Genomic DNA, 26,926 nt, shown 5'->3' on the forward strand with positions numbered 1-26,926 from the left:
CATTGACATGACAACATTTATTTATTCAAGAAACTCTTTTGTTCGCGTTCACACTCTTCCCATTTTACAGCCAGTGAATAGAAAATGAATTCAGCGGGGAAGTAGTACATTTAAAAAGAGTCCTGGAAAAGTCTATTACTGTATGTACAACCCAAGGCATTAATGATCAACAGTTTAGGAAGATGCACTGTAGAAATTATTATTTTGAAATGGTGAAAAACACAGATTTGTTGAAATTGGCTGTGTATGTTCAAATGACTCTTTGGCCTGTAGGGCACGTAACATTAAGTACTCCTCACCAAGAATAAATAGAAAACAATTCTGCAAACCATTAATAAAAAAAAAAAGAAGCTCCCTCTGTGTCGTTGTCGTCCCCCCCACAGTCAACACTGTGAATGTAGTAAATGTACAAAACAAAGCTCTGACAGACAGCAGTTTTGCAATGCAACTCTCCTTCCAGTGATTTATACAGACTGTCCGAGATCAATTCAACCCCTGAAGCAGAAGTTTGATCAAGAATTTGGTCTTACAAATGTTTTTTTAACAAATTATTTACTTTGTTATTTACAATCCACTTTGTACAAAGACAAGGCAGGGGAAATTAGTGAAAATGCGAGTTCATCAGTATAAAAACAGGAAATCTGTGTGGATCAGATCTCACTGTTAGGAAAAATGTTCTTTGTCATGCCAGGTTGTCATCCAGGGCTTCTTTTCCACGTTTTCCCAGTTATCAATCACAGGGTTTGGCGTTCTCTCCTCCCGTCTTATCCGAACAGCGTTGTAACTTGGAACCTTGTCTTCATATTTGGCACGCTTAAAAAATCCACACTGAAGAAAGGGAAAACGGAATCAATATTTTGTTCAGGGAAAACGGCTATTTAAAGGCATTTAGAGAAAGCAAAGAGGGTTGAAGAGACATTTATTGTCATGAGTCCATTTGACGGGCAATAGCCAATATGCAGTGAAACCATTAAGAGTGTAGACAAACCATCAGCACTCCTCTTAAAGAAAGAAACAAGTTTGCCCCGGCTTTTAAGAGAGAAAGGCACCTTCAGACCAAGTCACTGCAAGTGTGATGGAAACAAAAGAAAGTGGGAAGAGAGAAATCAAAGAGATGCAGATCAGCCCCGATGGTGTCAATCCTCAGTCTTTGCTTATCACCTCCCCTGGCCATGCACGTAAACTGTAACGACCCACACATGATCATGTGTGAAAATCTTAGCGGCATTAACGCTTTGCAGAAATAATGAGTCAGCTTTAATAACTGCATTCAGGGTACATTTCCTTTTTCCAGAAAGCAGCACTTTGGTAGAAAAATAGGAGCGAGAGAGAAAGTGTCACTCATTCATGGCAGGCCGGGTAATGTTACCCTCTTTTTTTTTATGCATGTGATGTCAGTTTCTCTTTTTCGCCTGGGTCCTCTTTATTCTTTTTGTCAAACACTCCACACTGAAGAAAGGAGAATTGTTATAAAACGTGTGTTATTGCTGTCACGGATACGTATAGATACAGTTGGTATTTAAAAAGGTACTTTACAGACTCTTCAAAATGCATGAGGTGTGCGTTTATTAGCCGAGTGTCCTACCTTCCACAGAAGGAAAGCCAACAGGGCCAGCAGCAGCAGCACGAACAGGATGGACAGCACGATGATCCACCACGGCACGCCTCCTAACTGAGCTTCACGCCTCTCTGGGAACACCGTCAGTTTCAGCTGGGAACACGGGACAGAGGCACAACATCAGTTTTACAGTTTCGCTCATTTGTTTTGGCTCTTATGTTCGAATGACAAAACAATATGTTCAGATCAATGAACAATACCGGAAACTCAGCATTTTTCAGCACTATGTTCTTTGCTCTGCTATCGACATTCAGGGAGGCCTTAACGATCACTTCCACATGATGGAGTTTGGAATAATCCTGTTTGAAGAAAAAGATCATGTTAAAGTGGTGTTTGGAGTAGGAAAAAAAAACATTAAAATACATACACTTTTAATCTGCAATAAGCCTTTAACCTTTAAATGTCACTCCGACAATATGGTATTGATAATGTTAAATTATGGAAATGACGGCTATATTTTCACAAGGACATCTGTTGAAAGCGTAAGACTGTATTGTCATGAAATTATTACATTATAGGTTAAGTTATAATATATTACGCTTCTGCCTGTTAGGATAGTGAGGCTGATTTTCAATACTAGGTTTAGTAAAAACAGTAAATGTCTCCTGCAGTGTTTAATTACCTCTATGAAGGTGCTGTTCCAAAGACGAGAGTTTAGAGTGAAGACTGCATTACTGTCCATGCCCCGCAGGGGGCACGTTATCGTTACACATTTTGCCCCATTCCCTTTGCCACAGGACTGTCAACAAAGAAGGGGACACAGTTACCATGGGGATTCTGAACCAATGTACATAACATCTAGTAATATAACAAAGGGGTAGAACTTGGTTATGTGGTGTTACCAGAGTTTTAGAATTCTTCCCATCAAGTAAACGTGAGATAGTGCCCTCCTTAATTGTGTTTTCTGTTTCTCTTCTCTTCCTGGTTTTACTTGGCTCCTTAAAGCAGAGGAAAGAGGTACATTCAAATATCAAATACACTTTTCATATTTTGTTTGTACAAATAAATCTGAAAGCACATATCTCTACTGCTTTAAAAAGAGATGGCATCGGCTGAGGACCACCACGTCTTTTCATGACGTCTTTTTGCTGACCTTGCTAAGAGGGTTGATCTCCTCTTTAGGAGTACAGTCTATCTGGCCCACTCCGGTGGCGCTGATCTTCACCAGGTACAGCAGCCACTTCCCATCCTCTGTCTCTTTCGGCCAGTTGATGTCAAGGGTGGCAGTGCCAAAGTCTTTCAAGCTCTTCCCCAGATTGATTATCTGTAAACCAAGAAAGGATCAGTGCCTTCCTTCAGATCATATTGTGTACTTGCAGAATACTCGAGTCTTAGACATGTCAGAAGCAGTGTTAACATAAACATATTTTATTACACATTTAAAACAATTCTCATTAGAAATGTTGAATGGAATCAGAACATTTGGATAAAACTTGTATAATTAGGCAAGAAAGCATTTATGCTCACTTAAGGTGGTATGTACTAAATGGAATTTGGAAACACATTTGTTGAACAAGTTCGGACGTCAGGCATTTAAGTCCAGCTGTATTAGAATCATAACATTAAGAGAGCTTTGTCTCCAGACAGGATGAAACATTGCCAGTACTAGCGGAGTTTATCCGCTCTGAACCATTTGATGGAAATAGGATGAATTAGCATTTCTTATTTTTGACATTTTGAAAGTTTGCTTAAAATGTGCTTTACAATTGAAAGGAAACAGTGAGATCTAACAAAGATTAAGCCTGATCTATTAGCTGTCCTGTACTCACACTGAACCGATGTGTGATGGCAGTGCCCATTTCACTCTCAGACTTAATGGCCGTCTCACCCTTGGACTTTCCTGAGAAGTACACCTGAGATGGCTGGACTAGTCTGGAAACACACAGGGACGCAGTTAGTAGCATGTACCTCTACTTCCTTGTGTGTTTTTGGATATGAGCTGTATGTGTGTGTTTCTTACCCCGATATAGACAGCTGCAACATGATAGCCACCTTTGCCTTTGCTTTAACAGAGGCTAATTTATCCTGGTTGCTTGTTCTGTTGGATCAGAGATTACACACAGGCCAAGTCAAAAACAAAAGTACAAATGTTAATGCATAATCCATCTATAGTATTAGTTATTCATATATTGTTAACATTACAAGCCTCTATTTATTACGTGTTTAGCTGAAGAACAATCTCCAGGTCGGTAGTGTTCGAAGTGATGCTCGATGTACCCAGGAGAATGTAGAAGGTCGTCTAAAAGCATAAACGGAATATTAAAATACTTACAGTGCCACTTGTGCAGAGGATTGTCCAAAAACAGATTGTCTCTGACCTGTGCGTCACGTTTGAAGGGGTTTCCAAGCTCACAATCAACCTCAGAACCGTCTTTATTGGCTACACAGAATACCACCTGAAATCAATCACAAGAACCAATCAGAACATATGATTGTGTGTGTATGTTGAAGACCTATCTTTTTACATTGGCTTTTGTTTATACTTCAGAATCAGAAATCAGAAACAGGTTTATCGCCAGGTAGGCTTACACGTACGAGGAATTTGACTTGGTGTCGTGGTGCATAAAAACAAGAATTAAACCAAATTATACTTTTACTTTTGTTCTTTCTTGTGAAGCACTTTGTGAATTTTATTTCTGTGAAAGGTGCTATACTAAATAAACCTATTATTATGTTAAAAAGAGTGAGTGAAAGTTAAAAAGACGCTCACATTTTTGGGATCACGGTAAGCAGAGTAGGTGAGGGAGCGGGGGATGCTGGCGAGCACAGAGGCTTCGTGTGCATCGTCTCCATTTAAATTGGTAACTGTAACCTCCAAAGCGATGTCCTTCTGGTCGCTGAGCGAAAACACCGGCACGCCACCCTCCCTGTAGTCAGATCAAAGCTATGAGACCACGGAAAAAATGAATATGGTGCTCTTGCGAATCAAAGTATGTGTGTATCCTCTTACAGTTTTAATGGAGTGAACTTGTCGTCATCTGTTGTCCTGTAGCCGTAGCGATATTTCACCTGCAGGTTGCTCTGACAGATATTGTCAGGTCCACAACCTTCCTTCAGGAAATTCACCTAAAACACGCCCATTAAAGTAAAACCGTTACATAGATACATCAGGAGCATCAAATCTGCTGCACGGCTATACAATCTTTAATGCATTCCCACCTCAGATCGCATCGTCGGGGACTCCTTGGCGTCCAGGACAGGCGTCAGCTGACTGGTCGAGCTCTGTCTGCGTTTACGGTTTCCGTCCTGGATGTCCACGGACACATCGATGGGGATCCCGTGCAGCTTGTCTTTAATATTGTCCTGCAGAATGACACAAAATTACTCCCCACCCACAGTGCATTTTGAGAGAGAAAGTGAAAGAAATGTCATGAGAGAGTCCCAACCTGAATTCTAAGCTTTTTGATAATGCACTGTTTCTTTCCTTTTGTGTCCATGGTGATCGTCCCTTTTAACTCGGAGCTAGTCTCAGAGCCGTCTTTGAAGACCGCCCTGGGGTTCAAACGCTTCTTCCTGTGGTCAGCGTCCGCCTCGAGGGAGTACGCCACCGCTAGATTTGACAGAGACAGGGACGTGAGGGAGAGGTGGATAAAGAATGACAAGAAAAATGACAGAGTACTGTTTCTTGCTCTTTCGTCTATGAAAGTTAATAATAACCAAAAGCACAAGAAAATCGGACATGGGGCTTTAATAGGCTCTGCTTACTCAGTCTGGGAGCGTAACTCTTGGGCTCGGCAGTGAAGGTGAAGCATGCCTCGATATCCAAGCTGAAAACACAGTGGACACAATAAAACAACAATGAGACAAAGTAATGGCACAGATTTTCCTCAAATTGATGAATGTCCAGAAACACCTGCTGCAAAAAAAGACACACGTACCAGAAGTATTCGCCACAGTTCTTCTTGGTGAGGTTGATTTTCGGTGGTGTGAACGTAACTTCCTTTTGGATGTTTATAACTGGACGGGCTCTGGGGAGGATAGCACTCAAGTGAGAAAATCTACAACCGTGATCAAAGAAGAACAGTGAGGACTTTTTTTTCAGGTCACTAACCTGTAGACAAAGACGGAGTCAGAGAGGGACCCGACGGCCAGGTCAGGGTAGGCGTTCTTATCCAGGTCCATGTTGCCTGCCAGAGAGTAGCCGAACATCTTCACTCCTAAAGCCTCGCCGGACAGAATCTAAAGGAAGAGAAACAGACACTTACTTTATAGCATGTATTAAGGCCGACCCGAATGCTTCAAATGTTACCATGGTAATAGATTTCCTAGTTAGTATTCAAATGCAGCGTATGTTTTGGTGTGTTGCCCCCAATACATCCAAAATAGCCCATTAAATAATGGGCTGTTTTGGTGCGTGCGTGCGTGCGTGCGTGCGTGCGTGCGTGCGTGCGTGCGTGCGTTTGATAGACATACTGGACAAGCAAGGCATTTTCTTTATATGATTCTGGTTTTTGTGTTTAATGTTTTATTTTAATTTTCTCTTAGACATTTTTCTCGTTTTTCTTCCTGTGTTTTCCCGCCTGTGTCTGATTGTGTTCACATGCTGCCCTTGTGTTTTCAACTTCCCTTCAGCTGTGTGTTGTCTCCCTGATTAATCTTGTGTATATATATGCCTGTCTTCCCCAGTGTTCTTTGTCAGATCGTCATCGATGTTCAGTTTAATACATACCTGTGAAGCTTCTTTGGAGATGACACCTGAGGCTATTCCGTGGTAGATGTACACCTGTCCTGCTCCCTGATTAGGAGCTCCCACTGCAAAATCTGACAGCAACAACGATAACAGTGACTTACAGTGTAGTTATACAGGTACACATATTTAATTCCCCCTAACCTATAACATTACTACCAAAATCATACACAATATTACTTATCTGTTTTAGGTTACTTATCTTACATAATGTATCTTGCTCTAATTGTATTTTCTATGTTCACTAGTGTTCTTTTTATTCTATTGTGCTTCTTGTAATTATTAGGTTGGCCCACAAATTTTAAGTAAAGTAAAAATCTTCTCTCATCTTATTCAACAAAGCGTGTCAACAATGACGTGCTGACACGCAAACACACATAGCAGCCTCACCATGGTAACCATCCTGATTGATGTCTCCCAGGTTTTCCACAGCCAGGCCGAACATGGAGTCACTTGGTCCGTCTATTCTGATGGGCGTGACTGTGTTCCACTTTCCCAGTTTGTTGACGTAGACGTAGACGGCTCCTCCGATTACCCCGTCCTTCTTAAAGTACTGTGGTGCTCCCACCACTATGTCCTGCCAACTAACAAACAACAGAACCACCTGTTTGTGAGTTTACTGGAGCAGCAATAACAGAAGTTACAGGTTGTGCGAATCACCCTGCGTTACTCACCCATCATTATTGAGATCCAGCACGGTCAAATCGTAGCCGAAAGACGAGGCCAGCCCTTCCCCTACCAGGGTGTACTCTTCTAACATGCTGCTGTATCCGTCTTTCTTCATCAGCACCACCGCTCCACTGTGGTGAGCTCTGGGAGCTCCTGCCACCACCGTCAACTCACCCTTCTTAATCAGACTCTTCCCTGAGTCCAGAGAGAAGCCTGGGAGACGGGGACAAAGACACGTTTGCTTACATAGCCAGAGGTAGTTGTGTACTTGACAATGGCGGACAAATTAATGGATGAAGAAAGTGAGGAGTGTTTTACCCAGGTAGCTGTTGGAAGGAGCGGGGACCAAGTTAGGGTTCCTATTCCTCTCATCTCCTGTTTCATAAGGGCCGTCGTCATAGATGCCCTGGTCAAAAAAGGTTTCGTTCTTTTGTTCCAAGCGCACCACACCTGAGGGGGGAGAAGAGGAGTACAGGTTAATATGGAAAAGATCTGGATTTTATCAAGAATATCCAAAACCCAGAGAACTATAATGGAAGGAGTCTCTGTCTGCGTTAGAGTTGGGCGGGTGAATATTTCGTCATTTGATTTTGCTCGTTTAATGGTCTGCTCGACGAATGAGATTAATTGTATATAGCAAGTATATTTTAACATTAATCTGAGGGAAATAAGAGTTTGTTTTGTCCAATGGAAAGACTACCCAGAACAGTTTTGGTGGGTTTTATTTTGTTTCTGCCAAGTTTGAAATGTTCAGGACAAGTAGTGTGTTATGTGCACACTGTGTAGTAGTGTATTGAAAGGTGACCCTGGTTACAGATCGCACTCCGTCAATGTGAGCTTTTCCACAAAAATGATGTGTAGCCTATAGCTTTGCTAAAGGATGCAGCCTTCATGGTAGGTGTATTGCTCCAGCATCAAGGAAGCGCAGTGACGAAAGTGACGTTCTTTGGAGGAGAAGCATAGCACAAGTAATCCGAATTAGCAGGAATGTGGAGCACACGACTGAAAAAAAAGCATCTTTTGCAAATTTCTTTGTAAAGAGAAGTGATCATCATAAATCCTGTAGAATAGATTGATAAAATTAAACACATGTGCAGTCAAATTCTCTTAAGTGACTGGACCCTACACTCTTCCATAAGTCGGTCAAAAAGGACCTGTATTAGAATAATATGTGTTTTTATGCAATTTTTGTAATTTTGGTTAAAAAAAATCACTTGTATAATATTTAGTATAGTATTCACACTAGAAATATTTTATATTTAATCTTTCACTATTTATAATTTTAGACATTTTTTTTACATTTTGAAAAAAAACGTTTGAACATATTGATGTAAAGATCTCCGCTGTTCTGAGACCCTCACAGTATTCCAGTCCCTTTTCAAAACTCATCTCTTCTCCTCTTGTCTACTCATAGCCCACCCCCCATCAATCCATGCCGGTTGATCAAGTTTGATAGTCCTATACCCCCCACCCTAACCTTCCCTTATATTGTAAAGCGATTTTGAGTCCTTGAAAAGCCCTATACAAATATAATGTATTATTATTATTATTATTATTATTATTATACTGACAGGTATCAGATCTTGCTGTGTAAAATAATCTTCCTGAGAGGTGTCACTTGTGATGTGGTCTGTGTGGTCTACAGTGAATGTATGCGGGTCATGAAATGATAAAAAAATGTAATTACAAAGATACTTCAAGAAAACCACCTCACCGGGTCAAAAAAGACCCACTTATGCATCTAAGGGTTAAGTAACACACGCACACACACACACACACACACACACACACACACACACACACACACACACACACACACACACACACCACACACACACACACACACACACACACACACACACACACCACACACACACACACACACACACACACACACACACACACACACACAAGACTACCTTTCCAGCCGTACGCTCCAGGAGCCCCAAAGATGAGGTAGTGGTAGTCCTTGTCGAATGTGGCAGAGAGGCCCTGCTGACAGGAGCCGAACCTCTCGTGGCCTGTGGTTCGGCCTTGACAGAAATGCCATGTATCCCCCTCTTCGTCCGTGTCGGGATTGATTGTCAAGGACTGCCCCAGCACGTAGCAACGACCGATAATGTCTCGGGACTCCGATGTCCCCGATGTCCCCGACCGGCGCTGGTAGCGATGGGCACAGGTCTACCAGGAAAACAAAAACACATGGTAGAGCTGAAGTAATGTTGATTATAGAAAAAAAAAAGGCTAGTGTTGAAATGAGATTGGATGCCATACTGATTCACAAATTCCTGTTCAATTTCACTTTAAGTAGCTACAAAGCTATAAAAGCCAATCACACTTGTATTGGATGTATACATTCTGCCGGGCTGAAACTCAAGTAGATCTGCTAAACAGTTTTTTTACTTTTAATTGGAAACAACAATCAATTTGAAGATGTCCCCCTTTGACTCTGATACATTTTAATGGCCTTTTTGACAATGTGTAGGCTAAACAATATAATTTTAATTGAAACAAATATTTAGATTAATTGACAGTAAATGATCTTAATTGTAGCCAAACATTTTCTGTCTGCTTTATTCAGAGTTTCATGGCATACGCCTTATTTTACTGAAAGACTGACACATGAAAGACACAACTTTGATGTCTGTTCTGTTAATGGACAATGTTCAATGTTTTTCCCTGTATTCCCACCCAGCACTGCATGTCTGATACCCTTGAAAGCTGAAAGGTATTGGTGGGGCTGAAATTGAAGATTATTGTCATTTCCAATTAATCTGACAACTATTTCTTCAATCAACTGACTTAAAGATAAGTTACTATAATATAAAATACTGTAAAATTGTGAAAAATGTCCCACAGTCACACAGTCTTACCACAACTTTTCCTCCTGGCCCCTGACTGTTGACGGTCACTCCCATCCACTGGTTCTCTTTGCTCTCTTCGTTTGTTTTCTCTACACAGAGACAGGAATAGAGACAAAGAGGATCATGTGAATCAAATATTGAGAAGGGGTCTTTAAAATAGCCGTATTGACTAGGTAACTAGCTATCTCACCATTGTTATCAAATTGAACTCTGGAGCAAGACGTTGAGGTGGAGGCCATGTCACAGTTGTACAGTCCTCCTGTCACATTGGATTTTTGGCGACTCATGGCTTTTGCTCTCGGGGCACCAACCAGCAGCCTGCAACAGAAACACAAAGGAATCCGTTAAACAAGTGATTATTAAAGTGGGGAACGTGGAAATCTGCAACCTGAAATGTTTTTTCAGATTCATTCAGATTCATTTTCATGATATCATGTCTATTTTTAAAAGCTTCATGGTTGAGCTTCATGGTTGAACAATTACAACTTTTGATCTACTGTATAATGGTTAATAAATTCCGTTCCTATCTAACACATTATTCCGAGGTGCCTACACGAGGATATGTAGAAGTGATTCTCAGCTGCATTTAAATCAAATGCACGTTAAGCAGTGACACTCATTTCCATCTAGGACTCAGAATAAGAAGCATTGTGGCATTTCTTCTTCTTACACATCATACTATCACACATTCCAGTCCACTGTCTCACACAGCAGTCGTATTCACACACACAAACACACACATCCGCCACCAAACTGATGTTCCATGGCTACACGGTCCCACTGAGTCAAAGACCGCTTTCAAACGTCTGCTGTGGTTGATTGAGCCAGGCTCTCTATCTCTTTCCACACACACACACACACACACACACACACACACACACACACACACACACACACACACACACACACACACACACACACACCACACACACACCACACACACACACACACACACACACACACACACACACACACACACACACACACACACACACACACACACACACAGGCTGCCATTGTGGACCAAGGTCTAGGGCAAATGCCACACCCAAGACTTGATGATTGGCGACCAGTTCCCATGGTTTCTTACAGAGCAAATCAAACTAAGTTGAGGATGTCATCCTTTCAACTGATGCTTTGTGGAGGTTTACACTAGTCTCAATACACACACATCTCTCTCTCTATCCTTGTATGCTCTCTGGCTTGCTCAGTCTATCCGATGACATCTAGAGTTAATGTTAAACAGCACACTGTCTTCACCAGATGACATTAGGAAAGCCATTTTTAGCCGTTAGACAAAGCATTCTCACATACGCTCAGCATCTGGGAGGGAATCAACAGAGACATATAGTCAGAGTGAAGAGCTGAGGCATAATGTCATCAGCATGTCTGTAGGGTAGACCCACTCAACACCACAAATACTGCATGTTGGAGACATTTAAATATTAAATGTCACAGCATAAATCTTCATGATTATTGACTTAAACTGGCGCAATGGGGATTAGTAACGACAATAAATCTATTTATATGACATCAATATGACTGGTTAAAATTGTCCACAGACTTATGAGGCTGCCATTAGGAGATGGATTAAGATTTGTTTTAGAGAAAATAAAGTATGATGTAATTTCTCCTAAATAAAATACATCACGACAAGTGAACTCAATGGAAAGAAAGTCACACACTGTTTATCCAATCTGAACCGCTGGATTGGTTTGGATTTGTTTCAAAAACCAGAACACTGTAATTTGCGCCTTTAACCAAACGAGTGTGTGGCCAATGCTGCTTTTTTTAAACTACCAAGGGAGGAAATGACACTTGACCCAGAGTTCAACTCTCCACCTTGCGGTGCACTATCATACTAAGCAGAAAAACACATTTTCACACCGCCTGCTTGTCTTTGAAAGATAAGTTTCAAATGTGTTATCGCTTTAAAGATGTGTGACTAACAGTGAATCCCAGGAGGGCACACCTTTACTACAATTCTTCTCGGAGACACAGGAAGCCAGGAGAATAAACAGTGAGTGCTCTGCAAAGACACAACTTGGAAATGGGGTCGGATTAACAATTGATTTTAGTGAAGCTAAAAAGCGTGGAGTCATCAGATTGCCAATGAGTGCTGTACAAATAGGTGCTGTATTGTCTATCCTTTAAAATGTTCTTAATTTCCCCCATATGAATTAGCTCGGAGAATTTCCCGTCCCACTGTACATTATTCCAGGAAGAAGTGGCAGTGTTTTTACTTACATTTGATCATAAAAGGCCTTGTTCAAGAAACTGAATTGGAGACTAATCTTGAGAGATATACTGTATATAATCTTATTTGCAACACATTATTATTGTGTATTGCTTTTGAAGAGTGAAGAGCCGACATGACGTGTCAGTGATCAGATCAGTCGCTGCCTCACTGACCAAGAACCAGCTGTTCATCTAATCGTTCAGCAACAGCAGAGGAAACCCCGACACACAGGCTAACACTACAGGAAGGACAAAGACAAACAGAAAGTGTGTGTGCGTGTGGCCGTGGCAGACAGAGTGACCATCAGATATCCCATAGAGAGAGGTGTGTACTTTTTTTCCACAGCAGCAAACTGGCTGTCGACTAAGCCAGTTGCTTAGCGACAGCAAGCTGCACCCTATCAACTAGACCTCCAAATGGGTTGCAGATCTTGAGGTTCATATTATGTCTGTTTCCCAACTTCTATCTCCATCGATCTGCCAGGATCAAATCCCAGCGAGTCTGAATAGCAGCTGATATTTGGTGCCCAGATGTAAAACTGATTTATGTTCCTCTCAGCATTCTTTCAGTCATCACCTCTTTCTTTCCTCCTTTGATGTTGGATATCCTCAACTAACCTGAGGGGAAGGTGGGAGTGGGGAGGGGCAAATCAGACTTTCATACTTGTACACAGGCCATGTACACTCACAAAAAAGCTGACTTAAACTCTCCTATCTTCTCTTTTATCATTTAAAAAAAAATCTAGACACAGCATGTGACATTACTGTTGAACATTTAACATGTCGGCATGTCTTTGTTTCCTGTTACCGACAGTGTGTCTAAATCCTCAGAAACACACACACATTTACTTTCTCCCAGACATTTCTCACATTTGAACCAAGCTCTTAAACTTCCCTAACCCTTCACTTTGTCTCCTTCTCCCTCCTTGCCCCACTCGTGCATTTTGATCTTGATTTTATTATACAGACAGCTCCATCTGGCAATTATGACCAACCATGGAATGCAACACGCACATGCACGCGCACGCATGCACGCACACACACACACACACACACACACACACACACACACACACACACACACACACACACACACACACACACACACACACACACACACACACACACACACACACACACACCACACACACACACACACCACACACACACACACACACACACACACACACATACACACACACACACACACACACACACACACACACACACACACACACAGACAGACAGACAGACAGACAGACACAAGTACACACACACACTGACACATGCATATACAGGATCCGATTAGCTCCTGCCCTCTCCTGCAGGTACATGTAAAACTCATCCCTGTGGGGCTAGAAAGACAGTGCAATATATTAGACTGAATAAAAGTTGGCATGCATGGCTGAGGATTGTGACTCACTGTACACACCCAGCAGTGGGAGACACATGGGTGGAGGGCACAAGCACACACACGCCAACACTTGCGCACATGTTGATGCAATTCACATTAGAGAACTAAATCACCTTCAGCAAATACACTCTTTTTTTATTCTCTGTATCTCTACTTTTTTTTCTGCCTCAGGTTAGAAGTGTTTCAAGAAGCACACTGAGCTCTCTGACACTCTTCCAAGTGACTGACAACAGGGCAACGCCTCAGTGCTCAGCCACAGCATGCATCAGCACCATTAATACACACCGAACAGGCACTCATACATGCACACACACACACACACACACACACACACACACACACACACACACACACACACACACACACACACACACACACACACACACACACACACACACACACACACACACACACACACACACACACACACACACACACACACACACACACACACACACACACACACACACAGCACATGGATGTGCATACACAAATACACAGTCCACAGTGAGAGCACATTCCACCTCTACAACAGCAGTAGGAGCCCCTTCACTTGCAAAACAAACATGGCTTCCTGCTCCAACATGCACAGATATGTTGCTGATGGTTCAAGCTACGGTTTTAAAAATGTTTTTTGACAACAGATTAGGGCTAATTGCCTTGTATCATGATAAATAAATATGCCTACGTTTAAACCACTTGTAAATGAGGATTGTAGCTGAACATAACATATACTCTTTATTATAAAGCTGCCAATTACTTTCTAAATCAGTAATGATTTAATAGTTGAATCCACAAAATGTCAGACAAGTGTTAAAATGATTATTGCAGGGCCGCCCGATAGCTCGGTGGTTGGACAGTCAGGCAATGTCATCCCCTCTATCTCCCCCTTTCACCACTGTATCTCCAATAAAGGCACTGTCTGGCCCCAAAAATATCCTATTGTAGTTGCAAGAGTCCCAATTTCTGTATCAAAATAGCTATTTTTGTTTAACTTACTGTCCCAGAACTCAAAGGATTTAGAATTCTACTAGACAAGGAGGCAAGTAAGAATATCTTTGAAAATAAAGAGCTGTTAATTATTAAATGAACAATCAAAATTGCATATAAGTTTTCTGTTAATTTAATTAATTGTTCTAGCAGTTGACACAGCCACTGACTCAATATACATTATCTACTTATATGTTTGTCTCTGATCACATAATCCAACTGTGTTCTGTTTGTATGTAACGTTACAACCTGGAGCAGGGGGGCTTTGGTCTTGTGCTGATCACCATGTGTCTTTCATTTAGAAACAGCCTTAAACTAGGATACACACTGCCACTGTGTGATTGTGTGTGTTGTGTGTGTGTGTGTGGTGTGTGTGTGGTGTGTGTGTGTGTGTGTGTGTGTGTGTGTGTGTGTGTGTGTGTGTGTGTGTGTGTGTGTGTGTGTGTGTGTGTGTGTGTGTGTGTGTGTGTGTGTGTGTGTGTGTGTGTGTGTGTGTGTGTGTGTGCGCAGTGGTAGAATTCCACCACTGTCCCTTATACAGCACAAGATGCAATTCTAATTTATTTATAATTCATTTCAAATAGGCCACCTTACAGTACCCGAACCTCCACAAGTTTCTCTTGTGATAATCAAAATCTAATCGTGGGGGACTCTTTCTGCTGCTATTGACCAGCTTTTTACTCAGAATGTATTGATACACCGCCATTTCTATCTAGTAATTAGTCAACAGGCAACTCTCGCTGTCCAAATTGTATTTTGTATTTGTATAACTAATTATTTGAGGTCACCACAGTGCGTAGACCTAAACAGCTATAGTTTATTAACTTTACTTATTTTAGTTTTGATATACAAAACATATAGGGTTATAAAATATGTACCAATGTTATGGATTAAACTACCCAACCATGTATACAATAAAGCAGGTAAAAAAAGCTCCACCTCAACCAACTAAAACATTAATAACACTACTTACAAATCCTTGCCTCATAATACAAATCAGATGATGTTATTCTTTTTAAGTGCATTTTCTTTTGGTGGTTTTATTACTTTGTTATAGTTACCTTTTTTAACTTATGATACATTTTCAGTGCAGTACCTTACAGTGTGGTTTTGCTACTTTTAACACCACTGTTTGTTGCCACCAACACAATTTAAAGTATTTTAGTGACAAAAATAGGAAAACATGTTAATTGATTTCTGACTGGTCCTTTATAGTCAAACAGACTCACAGTTTAAAGAATTTGACTGCTCTGATCTCAGGTCTGTTGATATTCATGCTATTCAAACCAGTGAGTGACCACTTGATGGCTCTTAGCCTTTGTGCAAAATGACAAATCCCTCTGAATTAATGCCCATAAAAATGCCAACAATGATTCAATGAGATGTTTTGGTCACAAAGCACGAGAGGGAGAGAGGGGGAGAGTTTGTTACGTATATGTTACGTGCAAAAAGCTGTTGTAGAGGTCAGATAAAAACTCACAAATAAGTACTGTAACCTGGAAAGAAAAACTCAACAACGATTAACAATGTGTCGGCCATTAATTAAACGTACAACAGGTGTATACAGTTATGTTAAGAAGCTGTGGTTTTTCTAAAATGTAGTGAAAAAGCTAAATTCTAAGAGACTATCTGCGACACACCTGAGCTCAACATTCACGTAGAATTTAGTACTTATGACATTTGAAGGGTGACGTGAAAAGTGTGGTTTAGAGGGGGGTTTCCTCTCATGTAGCAGCTCTGACACTATAAAAACAAACTTACAGTCGTCTACATTTAAATGACATTTGTATTACATTGTTCCAAAAGTTATTTTAACGACTTGTTTTTAAGGCTAGGACGTCACAGAAGTAGCTATCTTTACCTGCCGCCAAACATGCCACCCCTTCTAAAATGAAAAGTTGAAATCTTACATTCTCTTATCCTGCGGAGCAAGCTGCCAGTGCATGGCGAGAGAGAAGCCGAAGTAGCTGCCCGGGTCCCCGTTCTTCCGCTGGACATTCGTGCTGTCCAGGTTGAACGCCGATAGTCGCCCACATCCCAAAATAAAGGCGAAGAACCACAGTCCACAGGTGATCCTGACCTCCATGAGATACAATCTAATTCAAAACTCCCCTTGAACTTGTGAAAGGTGAGTCCTCTCTGAAGGAGGTGCAGAGTGCGAATGGCTGCTCGGGGGGGGGGTGAATGTTGTGCACTTTACTCGCAGCAGCCCCTCCTACTCCTGGCACACACCACCCCACTGTAACACACCTCAGATTGTTTTATAATCTGACTTTTATTGACAATTCTTGAAAAAAGATCAATGCTTTGTTTGCCTTTTGTTAGTTTTCAGCATATCAATACTGTAATCTAAGCAGTTCAAAGATGCCTGAGGCTTTGTCAAAACACATTAGAAGGAAAATGGTGCTTTAGGCTACAGTTCTGAACTTCTGGGTAAATCTCTCAGCACCATTATAGAATAGACTTCAGCTGAACCCTCTTGAAAACAGGCGTAACCAAAACATATGCTAAATCCCACAAAAGGAAAAATATTGGCAAAATACCCAGTGACATGAGAGTGCAATGACTGCAATGTGCACACTTGCTCCTCGTTCTCACAGTAAATTGTGTTTACTGACATCCTTGCCGTTAACAAGTAAGCAGAGACAATAGGCTGGGAGAGAGGAGAGGGAGAACCATTCATGCTCAGAAGTTTGTCAATATAGTCATTTTGACAGAAATGTAAATTCCTTTAACCAGTTGAGCCCCGAGCCTGTTTTTCAGGCCTCAGGCTCGAAAATGACATTCCCAGAACAATTGACTATATCTTCACTTCTAAAAGGGGTAAATTAATAATCTTTTTTCTCAAAGCAATGATAAACCTGTGAGTTGGATGTAGAAAAGTCATAATCAATATAAAATGTTGTTATTTTAAAGTAAATTCAGATTGAATATATCTATTCAATTCACAGTAATTATAATAAAAACGTAGCTCAAGTATTTATGCAACTTGATTTGAAGCGTGTGTGTGGGTGAGGGGCAGCACCGTGTGTGTGTGTAGGGTGACCAGGTGTCCCGCTTTGTGCGGGACTGCACACACAGCGTTTTTATCATTTGTCCCGCGTCCCACAAATTGATATGTCAATATGTTATATGTCCCGCATTTGAGTGACAGACGCGCAGAAAGGCCGGCTCGGTTCGCTGACGGCCGGCACCGCCCTTTATTATTATATTTTTTAAACGGCATCATGTAAGTTGCGCTGACAGGCGACAGAGGTCCACAGAGGTCCAAAGTGTACCCCCCCCCAGTTCACGAGCGCGTCCATAGTGTCTCTCCCCCCGTCCACCCGCCCCGTCCACCCAGTAAAAAAATCCCCACTACACCAATGGTGAACACCACCCTTGAATGATGGGATAGTAGACTAAAAGCTTTAGAAATCCAAACTATAACATATAATAAGTACCCTGTATCAAGTGACATTTGACCTTTTTAGAGAGATTTAGAAAAAAAAAGTAAGTAAGTAAGTAAGTAAATGGTGATGAGGGTGTTTACATTTTCCATTTTGACAGGTTTGAAGGAGAAGTATATCTGGATATCATCTGCGTAGCAGTGATACGAGACACCCTCAAATTGGCTAATTAAGCGGCCCAATGGGAGCATGTACAGGGCAAAAAGAAGGGGGGCTAAAACAGAACCCTGGGGCAGGCCGCAGGATAGGGGAGTGCTATGTGATGAGACGGCCCACCGCCATGGAGAAACTTCTCCCACTGAGATACGAGGCAAACCACTGGAGGGCAGACCCTGAGATGCCTACCCACTCCCTGAGTCTATCTAGCATGATGGCGTGGTCCACTGTGTCAAACGCTGCACTCAGGTCCAACAACACCAGAACCACGCAATCGCCTGCATCCGATGCCATCATGATGTCATTGGAGACCCTGAGGAGAGCTGATTCTGTGGAGTGGTGTTTCCTGAAACCTGATTGGAATTTGTCATGGATTTTATTGTCATTCAAAAAAACCCACCTCTGGGGTCATTTGGGTGCATTTTCCTTATCTATGGCCCCCCTTGGTCGATTTTGATGATTGACACCTCTTTTTAACCGTTAGAGCCAATAGAATGGAGGGGAAGTTCCTAAAATCCATCTAAACATTACCCATTGGTGAATGAGTGATGTGTAGCCAGAATGCCCAAAACCGGAAGCTGTCATACACTCTTGTAGCAGCTAATATGAAATCTCCGTTATTGACATAAATATGAAGATGAATTATCAGTAATCATTTCAAAGTGACACAGACACATTGGATTAACCTATGGATTAACCTTCAGCAGCGTTTTTATCGTTTTAATGCCATTGAACACAACTTTTGATCAGAACAACAGCATAGGTAAGAATTTCTCCCGTGTTTGCTCCGTAATGCTACGTGGTGTGATGTCTGGTTTTGCTTCCCATGTCGCGAGTTCTGATCGCTCAGTGATGATCCTTATATATCTGGAATCTGTGGAATCTCAGCTTGCTAATCAATATCTTGTTTGTGCAGATCCGATAAGTAATAAGTGTATTTTACCTTGAGTTCTGTGCTAATTGCGTTAGCATTTTTCGCTCAGGGCTAATTCAGAGCCTTTGTTATTACCCTTTTGTTTCGTTTAGCTAAACATGGTTAATATTGTCTGAAAGCTGAGTTTCTTCCCGTTAAGTGAGACAGGGTACACATTCATAGTTTATTAAATGTTAAGAAGACCTCATACGCTGTTTCTTGCAAGATGTTGCGTTTTGCCCCCGCCCGCGTGGGGTTTAACTGGTTTTAAATGATCAGTCCAGATATATTGTGACCTAAAGTGCAGAGACAGATAAAAACAGAGATACAAGCACATTATTTTGAGAATAATATATGAGATATCCAGCAGTGTGTTTGCAATACATTAGCTGGATTCTACAAACCACAAACCCAGAAATCCCAAACTAGAAATTAGTCAACTTTAGAGTTTACAATCCTTTCTTCCTCAGATCATGACATGTTATCCCCACAGGGCCTGTTTCTTTTGTAATGACTTATACGATGAGTCACAGACCAGACTGGGCATACACCAGCACATTAACACATTTTCAAGGCATTTGATGAGACGCTGACCCAAAGCCTGTCCCCACAACACAGCATTTCAGCAGACAACGCCAGCTTTGTCTTCACTTTGAGAAAGAGGGCAGACAAAAAGGGAGAGGGGGAAAGAACCTGCCCACATACAGTACAGTATAAAAGGCACGAGTAATGGCGCAAGACGGGAATGCAGAAAGAGAGAAAGGGCAGGGGAATGTGGTTGAAATGCAGGTCTTTTACTCACTGAAGTCTTCATGTTCTCCAGTTAAGATCAGTTTTGTGATTCAACATGACAAAAAACCAAAGATTACCCTTGATGTTTCATATTAGATTTTATTAATAGATAAGGTACATTTTATGTTTGAACACAAGAACAGGCTAATTGAATCAGAGTTTCAAAACTGTTGGGCCAGTCACATGTTTGATAGATGCCTTAATAAAATTACTCTATCTTATATAAATCTCTCTTTTGAAGGTAGTGGAATCTCTAAATCATGTAGTTTGCCTGTTGACTCTTGCATCTTTGTTGTGGTTTTTCCTGTCCAGTTTGGGTTGTCCCAGTTCTAGGTAAGCAGCCAGCGGGACATTTAGTGATTGATGGTTCTGTCTGCAGAAGGTCAGGAATTGGCCTTATCACTCATAAGAGCGGCGAGGTGAGGTGTGTTAGCTCACAGTTGGTTTGTTCTCTCACAATAAACTTCCATACTCAATGTGTGTGAGGAAACATATTGACACAATGACAACAGTAGGACCCCTAATGAATTAACCTTCATATCACACTTCCTTTGTCTGATGTTGGCTTCTACTAGTGGTTTTAACGGCAGCCTAAAATCATTCTTGATTGTGTTACTTTCCTTAACCTCAACACCACATACACCACTATCTGTCAACATAATTATCCCCCCTTTTCTTCTTGTCCTCTACAGGCCACCAGGGAAATAAAGGTCACACATTTTGCCAGCACATAAACTGATGAAAAGGCCACTGCAGCTAGAGTTAAGAATGTAATGACGTTCAGTCATGATTTTATGGTAAAGGCACAGTAAATTCTGCGTAGATAGATACCAAGAAACAAAACAGGAATTAACTGCGGATGATCCGAAAGTAGTTCCCAACTACCTTGAATAAACAAAGAGTATAGATATGATGCTTGAGAACAGACATCATTTTATAGATAATTAATGATTAACTTAAATGAGTCATGAACTTAATGGCACATAACCATATTAATCATGAGTTGCATACATGTTAGCTACTATTAGCCACTGCTTATTTTTGAAGGGTCCGAATAGTTTTAATCAATCTTTTAAACCAGGAGATTTTCTGATAAAACATCATATTTGTATGTACACATTTCAAATTATTCAAATTACCTCCACCACAGAATTGAGTCATGCCCCGTGGACAGCATGTTCAGTGTTGCAACAGTAGAGGAGAACAAACCTCGCCTCAGGTGCTAAAGTAGAGGAATGACAGTGAAAGCAATGTTCTCTGACACATACACATATCAAAAACTCAGCGCCTAGACTCGCCCGGGCCACATCCCTGTATTTGTTCTTAAAGCTGCAGCTCCAGGTAAACTAAGGAGAAACAAACGCACACTCACCTGAGGGTGTGGCAAGATGAGCTCAGTGGTAGGGTGTGTGTGTGTGCCTTTATGACACAGTAGAAACACATAGCCTGGGGATACTGATAAATGCACCCACACAGTTTCACAATCATATTAAACTCCAAACCTGAGATTTGTCACTAAGCAGCACATTAATGGACTTTCCCTGAGCCCTATTGATTATGTAAACCTGTTGTTAACTGAAAACCTAGAATGGCCTGAACAAAAACACATGACAGACAGAAGATTAATGATTATCGACAGCAGCTCTCAAGTAACAGCAGGCCAGTTGAGTTTGATTATACATGTTGTGTTGTAGCATAACTTAAAGGAATAGGTCGACATTTTGGGAAATACACTTATTTGCATTCTTGCTGAGAGTGAGAGGAAACGATTGATTCCACTCCTATATGGGTGGTATCAATCTGTTCATCTAACTGTTGTTAAGACAGAAAACAAAAGCCAAAATGTGATTTTGCAAGAATACTATTTCTAGGTAGCTTTATATAATTTGATACCTGAACTGGCAACTGATAGAAATAATGTTAAAACTCAATCATGTTGAATAAATACATATCAAACACATATTCCTTGTCAAATAAATTGTTATGCATTCATAACACCAATATAATACCCCAAAAGTTCATTATTTAATGCTTTTATTTCTGAGCATGTGTGATTAATGTCCTGCTAATAGAGAGCAAGCAAAGCTATCAGTTAGCACGCAAGTGACATTGTGAGGACAAACGTCTCATTTACATTCCCATATGTGGCATCTCTTATTCACAGTATTGATCCTACCCTTCTATCTGTAGAACTTATACTCATGATTAAAACATAAAGACACACACACACACACACACACACACAGCAGATGCAGTAATATATCCTTTACCCTTCTTGATGAGTGTATTGATTACAGTAAATAAGGAGTAATTGATGTCATCTTGTCTAGCAGTGCTGTAACAATTGCAGCCCTCCTTCGTACATTTATCTCCTGAATGTTGTGTGTCTGTGTGTGTGTGTGTGTGTGTGTGTGTGTGTGTGTGTGTGTGTGTGTCTGGCCAGAGGATGTAATGTGAGATGACAGCAGTAGACAGAGTGTTGGTGGGTCCAGGTGTGCTACAGAAATATGTTAGCTAACTTTAGGGAGGTGCAGAGGGAGATCATGTGACCTTTATTCTGTTGGGTTTTCCCCTGACAGATTAATGATGAGGCAGATGTTTGTCTTTGCTCATAATCATCAGTCTTTCCCTAATAAGAGTATGTTTTTATTTTCCTTAACGTCAGATTAGCCTAGATTGATCATGTAATGTCTTATTATTTACCCTGCACATCAACTCCAAGATATTTTTAAATGTTGTGTCTTTAACCCTTACTTTGACTTCTGGACATAAATATGACACTTTGAAACCACATGTTAACTCCCACCACACACCACTTTTTGTATCTCTCTCTGACACCAGTAACACTGTGAAGTATGATGATAGATATTTCAAAACATGCCATTTTGACCAGGCAATAATAACACAAGTTCAGACCACAGTCCCTGTGCTGGATGGGAAAATATGGGCAGGGTTGTACATATTGTTCTCCCTACGCTTTTGAGAAAGACAGTAAAGTTTTAATTGCTCCAGTAAAGCAGCTCAGAGGCAAACAAAAAAACAATGTGACAGTACTGCCCACATGTCAGGGTGAAGCAGCTGGAAAATAAAACAAGGTCGTGCTGAAATAGTCAGCTTTGATTACCTTTCTTCTCACAAACATGTATTGTTGTGCCCACCATTATGTTAATAAGGCAACATCTCAACTTTTCAGGAGGTTGCAATTCTTTTTTGTAACATTTATGGTGCCCCGTGGTTGAATCATACTTCCCTGGCTTTTCCTCTTCTGCCAGCATGAGGTTGACATTTGTCGTTTTGATCGAAATGTCCTAATAACAGTTGGATGGATTGTCATGAATATTCGTAAAGACATTCATGGTCCCTCAGGGAGATTTATAACAAATGTTGTGACCCCTGAACTTTAGTCTTTACATCAGTTCAAAGTGTTTAAGTTACCAACTAATACCTGCAATACTATGAAAGGCGGTGAAAATTATATCTGCAACACATCAGCATTAGGGTGGTCCTTAAAATTGAAAGTCGGAAAGTCTAAGCTCCAACCCCCAGAATTCATTCTATTAGTCAAGAAAACTCTCCTCGTGAATTTTTTCCTTAATCTGACAACATTTACCCCTCCCTTATCAACCTTGAAGTTTAGCCTCAGTTGCCGCACCATGGCTGCTGGTGTGGCAGCCCAGGTTACATGTTAGCATGCTGGCCTAAGCATTTATGTCAAAGCACCCTAGCATGATTAAAACCTCACAGAACTGCTCGCGTGACAGTAGACACTTGGTCAGTTGATGTAGTTTAATTTAATAGCAACACTATTAGAGCGGTTAATGCAAAAACATATCATAATCAAAATCTAGCTTAACAATCAGATTTGATGTAATTGATCCTTAGTGTAATATGGAAAAAGTATCCCGTTTAACACTACAATCATAGCTTTTCTCGAAGGAATGCACACACACATACATACACACACTCACTGAACACACACCAATGCATCCCCATTGTCCATAACTCAAAGCTGGCAGCACAAAAGAACAGTTTCCCTCATAATGGCCTGCTTTTGCAGCCAGATAGAGCTATACATTATAAGGTGGAACCAGTTTCAGACACACACATAATCACACAAACACACACTGCGCTGTTTTTGAACTTGAGAGGATTGTTTTAGAAATTCCTCCATTCCTTTCGGCTCCACAGAGATAACTTCCTTCCCTCTGTTTTTGTCCACGGCATGCACTATACTGTACATAAAAAAAAACACACACACACACACACACACACACACACACACACACACACACACACACACACACACACACACACACACACACACACACACACACACACACACACACACACACACACACACACACACACACACACACACACACACACACACACACACACACACACACACACACACAGCTCTGAGTCGCATAACCGGTTTCTATCTGGTCCATGCACTGAAGGAGACTGCATTGGGCAGGGCAGAGAGCTCCAGTGTGTGTTTATGTGTATGTGTGGGAATCTCAGAATTCAACAGAGGCAGACAGTACCATTTATCAGACACCTTTAGAGCTGCCCCAGGCGATGCATATCATCCACACACAGGCAAGAAGGGTGTCAAAGGATCAAAGAGTCACACAAAAGCCAGAGAGATACACTCAGGAGCACCAGATCACTCCTAGAAAAATATTTCCATTGTGTTAAAAAGACAAAAAACATTCCTTGCAGTGAAAGTGTCATGAGGTCAAAGAGAAAGTTTTCCGCCTTGTAAGTGTCAATCAGAGGGAACCCTCCCTGCGCCATGTCTGGTGACTCCAGTTTACAAGTGTCCTCTTCTGCCACACACACACACAAATGCATTCCTGCACATTAACCGTAACTTGTGACATACATATACTCTGTCACGGAAGCGTAATGCATTCGCAAAAAATATTTGCACTGTTTAATTGAATTAACAAGATTATCATCTTAGAATTTTGAGAAGAAAAAAATGGCATGGTTTTTCTGAATATACAAAATACTTCAAAAATCCCAATGATAAACTCTAAATTTATTTTGAAACCTTAATTTAATGGAAGAAAACATGTCTGGCCTGGTTAGTTTAATCCAGTTGTATTCAGTGTCTCTTCTGTTTTAGAGTTATTTCTTTAATTAAAACGAGCAGAATTGTCTTTACATGAAAACCTTTCTTGAAATATTTGATTCAGAAAACGCTTCCGTAGCCTATTGTGGGTTAAATTGCCACCAAAACATCCCTCATAATATCCTCCACTTTGTTCCAGAACAAAATATGCTAAGATGCTAAACTAAGATGGTGAACATGGTTAACATTATTCAGCTAAACATCAGTACAGAATGTTAGCATTGTCATTGTTAGCATCTTAGCTCAGAGTAGGCCTATCGCTGTTCAGACGTGCGGCCTCTATAGCTGCTAGCATGACTTGTTACACCCACACAGGTGTATGAGTTGGCGTCTATTATTTTCAAAGTTTGTTTAACTCGTGTCCATGAGCAAAGGTGTTTAATCCCCCTCAGCTTCACCCTGTAGCTACATGTCCCGGCACAGTGCATATTTGATTCCTCCTAACAAGCTCAGCTGTTTATTGGCTTTCTGGTGACTAAGTCCTGACAGAGGTTGTTGCTCAGTCAAAAACATTACATGCCATTTGTGCATGTGTCAGAGAGATCTGTCTTCACAAGTCTGAAAATTATACCTCACCTTGTTAATGCCACAATTTCACAGGTCACCAAGGTAACCAATAATTCCTGCAGAGCTCCTCAGTGAAATCTCAGGTAAGTGTGATATATAACAGTCTCAGTCTCACACACTGGGATGTAGGTATGCACACCTGGAATGTGGGAACGTGGGAGATAACATTATTCTACTCATTCAGTAGTTACAGGACAATATAGAGAGTGAATGTGTTAACACACACACACACACACACACAGATCCTAACACAAAGTGAACAAAATGAGGAATGCAGATGGCAGATATGAACATCAGATGTGACTGTATCTTTAGAATTAGGGATGCAGAGCATTGTAATTTGTATGTGGTACAATAAAATCACTTATCATCATATACAGTGTGTTGTGTTTTGACGTCTAACAGCATCCACCATGAATGAACAAAGACACTGAATATTTTTTTAGATAAATCAGTAATGTCTCTAATATCAAATATATTCTGAAGATTTATCTTGTGTCAGACGTGTGACTGAATGCTCTTTCACAGACTTTAGACAAAGCATTCATTATAGCAATTTATGTCAAATGTCACACATAAATGGATTTGGCAACCAACCATAGGAACACAGTTAACTTTCATTCAAAATAAACTTTTTCAGGCTCATGCACCAAATCTATGTCTGTTTTTTTTCACAAAACTGTCTCAGGGCTTCTTAACATTTAACAAACTATGAATGTGTATCATACCCACCTAACGGGAAGAAACTCAGCTAACTGACGATACGAACAATTTTTACCGAAACAAAACACAAGTCTCACAAGAAGCGTCTAAATGAGCCCTGAGCGGAAAAAGGTTCTAACGCACTTAGCACAGAACTCACGGTATAAATACTTTATTACTTATTGGATCTACACATACAAGATATTAGCTAGCAAGCTGAGATTCCACGGATTCTAGAAATATAAGTATCATCACTATGCGATCAAAACTTGCGACAGGGGAAGCTAACCCAGACAACACACAACGTAGCTTTACGGAGGAATCACGGAAAAAAGTCTTACCTTGCTGTTTCTGATCAAAAGTTGTGTTCAATTGGTGCGTTCACACCGCAGTACTTTTCCCACTTTAGTTCCGATATAGTTCCGAAATGTCGCGTTCACACCAAAAAGAGCCGGAACTCAAATGTGTTCATCGGAACCTTTTTTACCCCCTTTTCCGTCCCTGCTAGAGAGCAGGTACTTTCGTGGGAGAAAAAGGTTCCTATGTCTGATTGGCTGGGCGGAATGCAAACCACGCCCCGTAAAACTCCCAAAAAGTTTTGTGAAGCCGCCATTTTATTATCCTCGCATTAGCATTATTAGCATTAGCATTAGCCCAGCGCACAAATGCAGAGAGACTAACTTATGGCAACACAAAAGAAAACAGGAGTCCCCAACTCCGGGGACTT

General features: G+C 41.0%; 1 protein-coding gene across 1 annotated transcript; it reads right to left on the bottom strand.

Moving 5' to 3' along the window:
• Nucleotides 1-2: 2 nt before the first annotated feature.
• LOC117488462 (integrin alpha-6-like) lies at nucleotides 3-16,637 on the bottom strand. Its single transcript, XM_034137368.1, has 26 exons — nucleotides 16,391-16,637; nucleotides 10,029-10,156; nucleotides 9,848-9,927; nucleotides 8,894-9,155; nucleotides 7,293-7,424; nucleotides 6,980-7,187; nucleotides 6,696-6,889; nucleotides 6,288-6,379; nucleotides 5,670-5,797; nucleotides 5,497-5,586; nucleotides 5,324-5,385; nucleotides 5,005-5,168; nucleotides 4,778-4,921; nucleotides 4,569-4,684; nucleotides 4,329-4,485; nucleotides 3,937-4,014; nucleotides 3,778-3,857; nucleotides 3,579-3,656; nucleotides 3,388-3,490; nucleotides 2,712-2,882; nucleotides 2,461-2,556; nucleotides 2,241-2,357; nucleotides 1,819-1,917; nucleotides 1,586-1,711; nucleotides 1,370-1,449; nucleotides 3-828 (listed from the first exon to the last, which is right to left on the bottom strand). Exons 1-25 carry the CDS (start codon nucleotides 16,564-16,566, stop codon nucleotides 1,381-1,383), a joined length of 3,150 nt encoding a protein of 1,049 aa, XP_033993259.1. The 5' UTR covers nucleotides 16,567-16,637; the 3' UTR covers nucleotides 3-828; nucleotides 1,370-1,380.
• Nucleotides 16,638-26,926: the final 10,289 nt, after the last annotated feature.

Source organism: Trematomus bernacchii, unplaced genomic scaffold (assembly GCF_902827165.1).
Source record: "Trematomus bernacchii unplaced genomic scaffold, fTreBer1.1, whole genome shotgun sequence".
NCBI lineage: Eukaryota > Metazoa > Chordata > Actinopteri > Perciformes > Nototheniidae > Trematomus > Trematomus bernacchii.

What these genes read in the sequence shown, in the direction of transcription:
- LOC117488462 (XM_034137368.1), bottom strand. Translation starts at nt 16,566, where the DNA reads ATGGAGGTCAGGATCACCTGTGGACTGTGGTTCTTCGCCTTTATTTTG. An exon ending in GCTCCGCAGGATAAGAGAAT is followed by an intron (nt 10,157 to 16,390) that starts GTAAGATTTCAA and finishes TTTCTGTTGCAG; the next exon opens with GCTGCTGGTTGGTGCCCCGA. An exon ending in CCTTCAAACGTGACGCACAG is followed by an intron (nt 3,858 to 3,936) that starts GTCAGAGACAAT and finishes TTATGCTTTTAG; the next exon opens with ACGACCTTCTACATTCTCCT.